We start from the raw sequence: 10,446 nt of genomic DNA on the forward strand, positions 1-10,446 counted from the left end.
TTCTTGATTTTTTAAGATATTGAGATTTATTATGTTATTATTGGTTATTTAAAATTTGATATTAAAACTTGTCATGCATATTTAATTTTTTTAATTTACAAACGTAAATCCAATTCAATCCAAACCGCTTAAAATTGGATCGGATTGGATTAGATTTTTTTTAAAATATCTAATCTAAACTGTACTGCAAGTAGAATTTATTTTTAGATCAAATGAATTTTTTTTTATTTAAAACCAATCCAAATCGCACTCCCTATTGACTTGCAATAACTAGTGAAATAAATAGGCACTACGTGCAACAAATATGATCTTAAACAACAGCCAAAAACTATTGCTATAGATCAAAAAACCATTTTCAAAACTTTAAGCAACATTTTAGTAACCATTTTTGAATTGTTCTATATGCGGTCATTATCAATAATAATAGCTAGACAACGATTTTTTATCTAAGACGATGACAATAAAAACAAAACGTTGCCCTTATTTTTCTAATAAACAACTATTTCACAGCAATTTTTAAAAAAGGTTTTTAGCGAGTTTCTATAATTATACAACAGTTTAGAATCATAATTAGATAGATAACAGTTTTACACTATTGCAATTCTATTACTAATTTAGTCTTTGTGTTACGATTTTTGACAACAATTTTTTATAGTTATATTTTTTTTATTCCCAATGATTTTTTCACGTTGGATTGAAATTAATATTTCAACTAATTTTTTTAATTTAGTATCAATAAATAACCTTAACTATTTGAATTAAATTATTAATAAAAACTCATTCTAAGGTTGATTAGAGTAGTACTAATAACGGAGATGACCGAAAATTTTTTTGCTTAACAGCACCCATGCAATATATGAAAAAGATTAAGGATTTAAAATATAAAATAATTTATTATATAATTTTTTAATTAGTGGAAATATATATATATATTGCTCTCAACTAAATTTGCATAATGTTTAATTTTTAATTCTTACTTCATTTAAATTATTTAATATTGTAGTTTTTAACTTTGTACATACAAAATTACAAAATATATAATGCAGCCTTCTAACTTCTAAACCCATTATTTCAACCTTTTTCTTTTCAAAATTAGGAGTGAGACTCGAATCTGAAATTTTTAGGGTTGTGTTTGTTTCTGAGAACATGACAGGATAAGACACTGAGAACATGATAGGACAAGATACTATAGACAGACAAAATTTTGTGTTCTTATATTCTGTTTGGTAATAAAGTAGAACAAATTATGAAAATCCAATTTATTCTCTTTTTTTTTCATTCAAAAAATTTGAGATGAAAAATATAATAATAAAAAATATAATTATGAAAAATTAACAAAATAATGAAAGAAAAAATAAAAAATAAGTTGTGTCTCTTGTTAGTGTTTCTGTGTCCTTCCTGTCAGGATGGACACAAAATACACTAATTCAATGTCTCTGGACACATTGTTTCTGTCCATGTCTCTCCTGTCAAATACGATTTTGTGTTTTTGTGTCCCTGTCTTAGTGTCCTGTCTCTGTAAACAAACGCAGCCTAGGTGAGGATAGAGAGACTATACCATTTGAACTATGGACCTGTTTGGGAAGTTTCAAAAGTAACTTTTTTAAACTTTTCACTTATAAAAAGTAATAGTATTAATGTCTGATGCAATTTTTAAAACCAAATTGCAGTTTTCTAAGAAGTTATTTAAGAGTTTATAAAGAAGTTAAAAAAAATGACTTCTCTTATAATACTACTACTTTTTATCATATTTCTATAAAATAAGCACTTTTAGAACTAAAAATCCAAACACAAAATAATTTATTTATAAGCTATTTTTAATATAGTCATTTATTGTTTAAACTATTTTTTCAAAAGAAGCTGTTTACTCAAAACGGGCCACATAGCTCGTTGGCTTATTTCAACTTTTGTTATTTGTCTTCCCACATATAAATTATATAAACAGATGAAATTCAAATTTGGAGCAGATTTTATTTTATTTACAAGGAAATTATTATTGTTTATTTGAAATTCAGCAAAATCTGTATATTTTTTCGTACCATCGCAATTTCTATATATACTTGGTTACTTTTATATTAGAAAAGATCCAAAATTCCAACACTTATAAGATGGTTAACCAAGTCAACTAAGATCATGTTGAATGATCATCAATTGAACAATTTTGCGTATCGAAATCATGTTATATACCATGTTAGAAAATAAATTTGATTAAAAAAGGTGACATTAGTCCTCTTTTCCTCTGTGAATGTCAACTATATACCTATTTAAACTTTGGCCAAATGTGTGTGTGGAGAATGAATCAACCACATGCTTTCTAGCTTCTCTACCCATTCTTTCAGCCTCTTTGGGATCTTTTATGAATTTGGCCATTGCAGAAGAAAACTCTTCTGGTATAGGATCACAAAGGAATCCTGTTTCATCATTCTTCACACTCTCCAATGGTCCACCACTATTGCATGCAATAACAGGTTTGTATGCTGCCATCGCCTCCACCGGAACAATGCCAAAATGCTCATCCTGCATCAAAGTATATTACGTATGACCAACTTTTCTTCATCCAACTTCATGAAAAAGAGTTCTTTGGTGCTCCTCAAGTAAATGAGCTTTGATCCATACACTACTTGCCACATCAGTGAATACCGGTGGCTAGGTGGACAACCACGATTTTAAATTGCAGTTGTAGTCTTTCCACAACTGCACCACCCTGCAATTGCAACCACAAACACCAACTGGCACAATGTGCATTGCATCATAATCGACAAAATAACTGCAATTGCAACAACCACAACTGCAATTTAAAACCTTGGCAATAAGGGTGACACACATTCACTAATGTGGCAAATAATGTATAGATCAAAGGAAGAAAATTTTTGGCTCAAGAAAACACCTAAATTTTTCTTTTACAATGTTTCCCAAACCTTTGGAGTGTAAATAACACACAGGCATTCCGAGAGTAGGGCATTCCTTTCAGTGGTAGAGCAAGAGGTGATGAATCTTATTCTATTAGAGACACCTTCTCTTTCAGCTAAAGCCTTAAGCTCTTCTAAGTATTCCACATTCTCCTTCAACCGTATGTCAAAGCCACCTGGAACAATTTATGACAACTGATTTTGCATTCTCATATTGCATCTAAACATGTGCTCCAACATGAAATGCATGAAATAATTATGATATGGACGGTTCAGACTTAGGACTATTGTACAATACTAGTAAGAAAAGTTTCTATTTTATGCACCTCTGGGCTATTTTCTTAGCGTGGTCTATCTTATCCTACTAGGTAGGTCGGCTACATGGATGAAGTCATGAAGCGCAGTGCTGCATAATTTTTACCCAGTTGATATTTTTTCTCTCAGCTAGATACCTGGATTAGTATCTCAAGTTTGAGTTTGAGTTACATTATTGTTACACAAACATAAGAACAGAGTAACAAGAAATGATTTAATTATATCATTAACATGTAATAAATTAATTTTCACAAGATTTGCTCATTCCTCATATTTCCAGCTCAAGATTTGAATGAATCCACTTCTTTGACTGTGTGATATTAGAAAAAAAAAATTTGTGCCATTCATTTCTAAAATACCAGGTCAAAATTATGAAAATAAATTAAGTTTCATTTTTTTTTTTTGCTGTCTATTCACTATCCAAGAGAAAAGTATATGACCTAATAGTGCATAACAATATGAAGCAACAAATCTTTAACAATACATATTAATTTCTTCTCTTAAACAATATTTAAGAACTTACAATACCTACTACTAACCAACTCATTATAAATAAAAGGTCAACAATGATGCCAGACAATATGTTGATGCCGTTTCTACATCAATTATGAAATGAATGAATTGAAACCCTATGACAAATGCTACCTAATACAGGTGATTGAGAAATTGATGCCCCATAATTTACAAAACATGATACAACTCCAAACACCATTGTGCAGAACAATAATCTCTTTACTCACAGAAACAAACTCAACACATAAGCTAACCAGCATAGAGATAAAATAATTCTAGAACCTCACACACAGCAAAGATAGTTTTCTTAACAGTCATTTATATATTGCAGATACCAATATAGCACACTCCAGTCTAAGGCATATAATCCTAAATATAGTCCCAAGGATAATGCATGTAAAATCAACCATGATATCTATGGATCTATCATCAGGAGTACAAAAGTCATATGCAAAAGATGCTCACCTGCAATAGTCAAAGAAGCTTCAGGCGAATGAAGCATAGCAAAAGCTGAAATTGCTAATTCTATGTTCTTCTTCCTTTCAAAGCGGTTAATGGAAAGAAAGTTCAGCCTGCAACAACATATACAACACAAAACTAAGACTAATATATTATATAATATGATACAAATGGCTATATAGGTTTCATTAGTCACGTATGGCAGAGATGAGGATGCTGAGATAGATGAGCGGTCAGACACGTATGGACAAAATAAAAAATGAAGATATAAGAGAGTTGGAATAGCGCCTATTGTAGAAAATATGGTAGAATCTCGTCTCAGATGGTTCGAACATGTGGGAAGAAGATTAGCAGAGCACCCTATTAGAAGGGTGGATGAGATAGAAGGTGAACAGGTGGCGAATAGAAGAGGAAGACTTAAAAAGACCATACATGAGGTGATCAAAGAAGATCTACGTGTCAACAGTCTCACTGTAGACATGTTACATTATGGGCGCAATGCGTCGTTGGATTCATGTAACCGCCCCACCTAGTGGGACGAGGCTTTGTTGTTATATGGGTTTCATTCAGAGCCAGCTCAACATTTCAACAATAAAAAAAGCAACATATATCTATAAACATGTCATTTACTTAAAGGAACTGGGTTCTTTGAACTGATCCACATTAACTGCAGGGTACAGAACAGCTGGTCGAATCCCTTTGGCATTGAGATGTATAAAAGTATTCGCGAAAGTAGAAGCAGTGAAGTTGCTGTTAACAAGTATCAAATCAGCCATTCCTGAAATTTGAAAATGTTTCATAAGATCCATAATTCAGTACATATGTGAGTAAAGAAGTTCAGAGAAACAGATCAAACAGGGACACAAGGTTCAACCAGTTGTGACTTCTTCTACATAGTCTATCGGTATCCGATACAACTTCCGGAGGAAAGTGGTATGTTGAGCCAGCAACAAGTCGGGAAAATGACAATAGAATACAATCTACCAAGGAAACAAACAAATGAATCACTATGAATATGTCAAACCTCGAAGTTTGCACACTATTCTTTGGACTTATTTGTTTCTACCTTTGCTGATCTTTTAAGTTTTAAGATGGGAATGACTACGGAGACCTGATCAGCAATTATAACATCAAACGAAGGCCACAAAAATAGCATACAGAAAGCAACAAATAGGCACCGGAGGTAAGCACACAATGCATGAAGACGGTAGAATACATGCCGGGGAAGAAAGGAACCATACACGGTAACTGGAAAGGTACCTGAAACACAATCACAAGCCAAACCATATCTCAAGGGCAACACAACAACTCTGCCATGAAAGTATAAGTAAGTTTGAGACACATAATCAGCCAGGAGCAACCCTTAGAAATAGTTTATCATAAACATGTAAAATTGTAAATTAATGATCGATATGTATGAGAATGTACCATTAAAAATACTGTTACATAGATTGAAACTGCTTTATGCATCATTTCAAGCAGGAACCTTGGGTTAGAAAATAATTTACTTTGAAGGATAATGCAATAAACCAGGACTAGCTACGAAGTTCCCAATCCCGTGTTTGTTTGTGTGTGTGAGAGAGAGAATCACCAGAAATAGTTTCCTCAAAGCATCGATTTTTATCATGGTGTGCAGCAAAAATATGAACTTTATGGCCATGGGATGCAAGCTCAACAGCTGCATCCACAATCAATCTTTCAGCTCCACCTACCAAAATAAGATTATAGAAGAATCGAAGTCCAATCAATTACAAGTATTCACCATAAAACCAAATCAAATAAAAGGAACTTAAGCCATGAAATTGTTGATCATAAATAGAATTATTAGCGTTTGGAGGATAATGGGGCTAAATACCTATGCCGAGATCAGGGTGAATAATAGCGATGTTGAGCTCTGAAGTTGCTTTACCCTTTGCCATGGTGGTGAATTAGATCAGAACTTTGCGATAAGAGAAACAAATTCCAGCAATGGTTGGGATTTCTGGCGAACGGAGAACGAAAGGGTTGTTTCGCCGTTGAAGTGTTGCTGGACCAGCAGCTAGAGGAGGAGAACGGTGCGTCGGAGACTCTGAAGCATAGTTATCAAAATCGAACCGATCAAGCTACTGAGTTACTAAATCAATTGCTGGGTCAGTGGTTCAATCAGTTGATTCAATCCTACATAAATAAAAAATATAAAATAATCAATAGAATCTATATAAACATAGACAAATAATAATACTATAAGCAGACTGAATAATTGCATTTGAATGTCAAACTTAAAAACTATAAATAGGTCTTGAACCATATGCATAATTATGGGTGTTTAGTTTGCGGTTTGTTTCGGTTTTTCAGAAAAAACCATTCAAACTAATCATACATAAATATTTGATTTAGTTTGATTCAGTATTTTTTGTGAGACCAACCGAACCAATTAAAAATGGATTAATTTGGTTCGGTTTTTCGGTTTTACAAGAAAAAAAAGTTCTGCAGAAAATCTTTATACTTAATGCCATCTTTACCGCTTTTTTCAAAACAAAACAGCAAAGAATCATAAGAAGAAAAAAAATTCAGCATAAAAAACAGTAAAGAACCAATAATTAGAGAATAAGAAATTAAATATATGTAGTCTATGCATATGTAGCATAGCTTAAGAGGGAATACAAACACCGAACAACAGGAGAGCATACCAATTTAAAGTTTCTATTCCTCTGCATAAAATATATTTTCTTGTCAATACAATAGCTGAGCCCATAAGTATGCCTTGTATGTTCTATTTCCCACAAAGTTGCAAATAAGAACATTTATCCTTTAAAATTGTGAAATTGCTCTCCTTATTTGACCTGCAGTATAGAAAGTGAGTAATTGAGGATTTGGAGACAACGTCTTGCTGAAGTTTAACTATTCGACCACGAAGTATTACGAATGCAATTATTATAGATTTAAAAAGGGAAAAATCTGAAGGGATCAAGTTCCCTTGCCTCTTTTATGTTTTGTTATGAAAAGTAGGTGGCTAATGAAGAAGAAAACCGCCAAACCTACATAGGATTTCAATATAATTCTTGCTTGAGTATAATTAGCTATGTTCTTTCAATTTATATTTTGTGGAGCAGATCATGTATAGAAGCTGATGTGCTTGTCACTTGTGTTTAGTTTATATTCTTGTTATGGTTATATTTTAGGACAAAAAGTATCTAATGTGATTTATTAAAACAGCCTGGCCCCTCTGTATCATCATGAATTCCTCACTTAATTAATAAGGAAGGTAATATTCTGATAGATCTGCATATTCAAACATGTCTTTGGAATATTTATCTTCATACCCAATGTCATTTTTACCAAACCGAAAAAAAACCCTGCAAAATTTTATGTTTTTGGTTTTTTGGATTTTCGATTTGTTAGGTTATTAGATGTTTTTTGGTTTCCATCAAATTTTGTTTGGATGGAATCGATTTTGAACATTTCTATGTATAATATTTAGAATAATCAGAAACAACGTTTATTCGAATTACCTACTAATAGCCAATGAATTATATCTCAAATGACATAATTTTTCCATACTCACTTAGAGGTTGCAGGTTCGAATCTCTCTATCTTTAGTAAAAAAGAAAAAAAAAACTTGATACGAAAAAAACTTAATCCGCATAACTTAATTCACATTTCTATGCCGTGGATGCATGCACGACACGTGTTGGAGGAAGAGTGTTGAACGGATTTTAGATTTAGGGTTTAGAGCCTTTAAAATGAAAAACGGCGGAGGAAGAAGAATAGAAGGTTTAGAATTTAATTTTATAAAAAAAAAATTGTTCGTGATTTTACGTTACCTGAAGAATATATTATTAAATATTTGAATCATCCTCAATGAACAAGTTTTTTTTTTAATTTTACGATAAATGAATATATTTATTTATATTTTATTTATTTTTGTTTGAATTTTATTTTTTTATCATTATTATTAAACTGTTATTATTATTACCGTTATGGCTATTATTATTGCAATATTATTATTATTATTATTATTATTATAATAATGTTTATGATAATGATAATAATTTATTATTTGTTTTTAATAATTTATTATTATCTTTTAATAATTTATTATTATTTTTCATGATAATAATACTGTTTAATAACTGTTATAATTATTTATTAATATTTTATTAACAAAGTATTTTTTTAAAAACAAAAAATGATGATACGGATCAGAAGATTATTATTATTATTATTATTATTAGTGTTTTCGGTTTATCGAAGTAGTTATTATGATTAGTATAGTGTTAAATGTTTATAATAATGTCTATGATAACATTTTATGATACTGTTAGTTATGCTGTTCGTATTATTATTATTTTGTTGTTATTATTAATTATTTGAATACATTATTAATTGTTATTGTTAAAAAATTATTAGTATTAGTATTAATATTATTGTGTTAGTTATTGTTAATAGTTAAGAAGTAATATGAATAAATATTGAGTTAATAGTTAAAATCGTCTCCGAAAGATATCTTGATCTCCATTTTCATCCCCAAAAGATAAATTTAATCAAAATCGTCTTCGAAAGATTTAAAATTAATCATGTTAATCCCTCCATCCATTCTATCATTAACAGTGTTAAATTAGAGCCCCAACCCAACGATCCAACAGCTTTCCTTCTCCTCTACCCGTCTCAGCCTCCATGCCAATTCCAACAGCTGTTGCCTCTTCGTCGATGCCGTTCTTCCAGTAATGGTCTTTATTCCAACTTGGCGGTGTCCATAGAAGAGCACAGAGGAAGACCAACACAAGCAGAGCAGATCGGTGCAAGTTGCAGTGGAGAAAGAGACCACGTTCCACCAGAAGCCAGCAGTGATGATTGAGGAAGAGAATAGAGAGGAGTTAGAGGGCGCAATCACAGCGATCTCTGCATCATTGGGTGGAGGGTGTTCCGCAAAGCAGCAACTACCTATTCCCAAAATGCCAACCTCTCAATCGGATTCAAATGCTTAACATAAAACTAACTAATATTTTGATTACCAACAACACTAGTCCCTGCAGCATTCTCAGCACCACGTTTCTGCTTGTTAATGTCTTCCTTTGTGTGAGACGCATGTACCAAATCAGAAGGCACGGTGGTCTTGTAGTTCTTATGATTTTCTTTGGTTCCATCTGTGGTGGCAACCACCCTGTCACCACCCCTGGGAGACTTGGAACAAATACCCCTATATATTATATCAAAGTTTCAATCTTTGAGCAACTAGAATTTTGGGATTGAAATCCCAAAAAACAAAAAATGGGTATAAAATAGCAAGTGTATATGTTCATCTAAATCAGGAATCAATAGAGAAGAATGGTTTCAGTGTTGGTGGCGAAAAGAATAATAGAAAGGGAGGGAAGAGGAGGAGAAAAGGAATTCTGGGATTGGAACAAAGAGAAGAACTGCGGGCAAGAACCAGCAGCATCGTGGTAGAGGAACGTACAAGGACTGACGGCGACGTGGAACACCTTGCAGGGTAACGGCGTGGTGGAGCTTCAGGTAGAAGATGAAGAAGCTGTTGAATGTGGGAAGAAGGAACACTGTTTTTTGCTGGGTTTGGGTTTGGGTTGGATTGCAAGTGGGTATGATCCGGATCTGGTTTGGGTTGGGTTGTCAAGCTAACTGCCACGTCAGCAAACTTAACGTCGTTAGTGATAGAATGGACAGAGGGATTAACGATTAATTTTAAATCTTTTGAAGACAATTTTGATTAAATTTATCTTTCGGGGATGAAAATGGAGATCGGAGTATCTTTCAGAGGCGATTTTAGCTATTAACCCAATAAATATTATTTTCACTTTGCAGGCAATCAGAAATTTGTTGCTTAGAAAGCTTGATCCGTCGGATACCTTTAACGAGAGAGCTGCGTCGACACTAGGATTAACTGGGTTTCAACACATTTCGCGAGTTGGTGAAATGAGAGGCCATTCTGCATTCCTAAGTGCCTTGGTGGAACGATAGAGGCCAGAAACCCACACGTTTCACCTTCCAGTGGGCGAAGTGACAGTAACGCTAAAAGACGTGACACATATACTTGGCCTCCAGGTTAACAGGGAGCCCGTCACGGGTAGATCGGATAGCAATCACCAGCTTTTGGTGGAGAACTGCATCGCTTGTTTTGGTTGGCAGCCAGGTCCGGACGATCACGTCTTGGGTAAGGTAAATCTTGCATGAGTCCGGCGGTGCAGAGATACTAAACCGTGTGACACGCAGGAGTCTATTGAGCGGTACGTCAGGGCTCACATTTTCTGCGTAG

At 33.2% G+C, this 10,446-nt stretch overlaps 1 protein-coding gene across 1 annotated transcript; it reads right to left on the reverse strand.

Annotated features, from left to right (window-relative positions):
• On the reverse strand, positions 2,093 to 6,419 carry LOC107609313 (alpha-1,3/1,6-mannosyltransferase ALG2). The gene is made up of 8 exons (XM_016311224.2): positions 6,052 to 6,419; positions 5,788 to 5,904; positions 5,263 to 5,456; positions 5,071 to 5,176; positions 4,827 to 4,974; positions 4,203 to 4,309; positions 2,919 to 3,085; positions 2,093 to 2,517 (listed from the first exon to the last, which is right to left on the reverse strand). The coding sequence occupies exons 1-8, from the start codon at positions 6,113 to 6,115 to the stop codon at positions 2,224 to 2,226; spliced, it is 1,197 nt and encodes a 398-aa protein (XP_016166710.1). The 5' UTR covers positions 6,116 to 6,419; the 3' UTR covers positions 2,093 to 2,223.

This window comes from Arachis ipaensis, chromosome B07, assembly GCF_000816755.2.
Source record: "Arachis ipaensis cultivar K30076 chromosome B07, Araip1.1, whole genome shotgun sequence".
In the NCBI taxonomy this organism is placed as follows: domain Eukaryota; kingdom Viridiplantae; phylum Streptophyta; class Magnoliopsida; order Fabales; family Fabaceae; genus Arachis; species Arachis ipaensis.

What these genes read in the sequence shown, in the direction of transcription:
- LOC107609313 (XM_016311224.2), bottom strand. Translation starts at nt 6,115, where the DNA reads ATGGCAAAGGGTAAAGCAACTTCAGAGCTCAACATCGCTATTATTCAC. An exon ending in CTTTGAGGAAACTATTTCTG is followed by an intron (nt 5,457 to 5,787) that starts GTGATTCTCTCT and finishes ATTGTGTTTCAG; the next exon opens with GTACCTTTCCAGTTACCGTG. An exon ending in TGTAGAAGAAGTCACAACTG is followed by an intron (nt 4,975 to 5,070) that starts GTTGAACCTTGT and finishes TTCAAATTTCAG; the next exon opens with GAATGGCTGATTTGATACTT.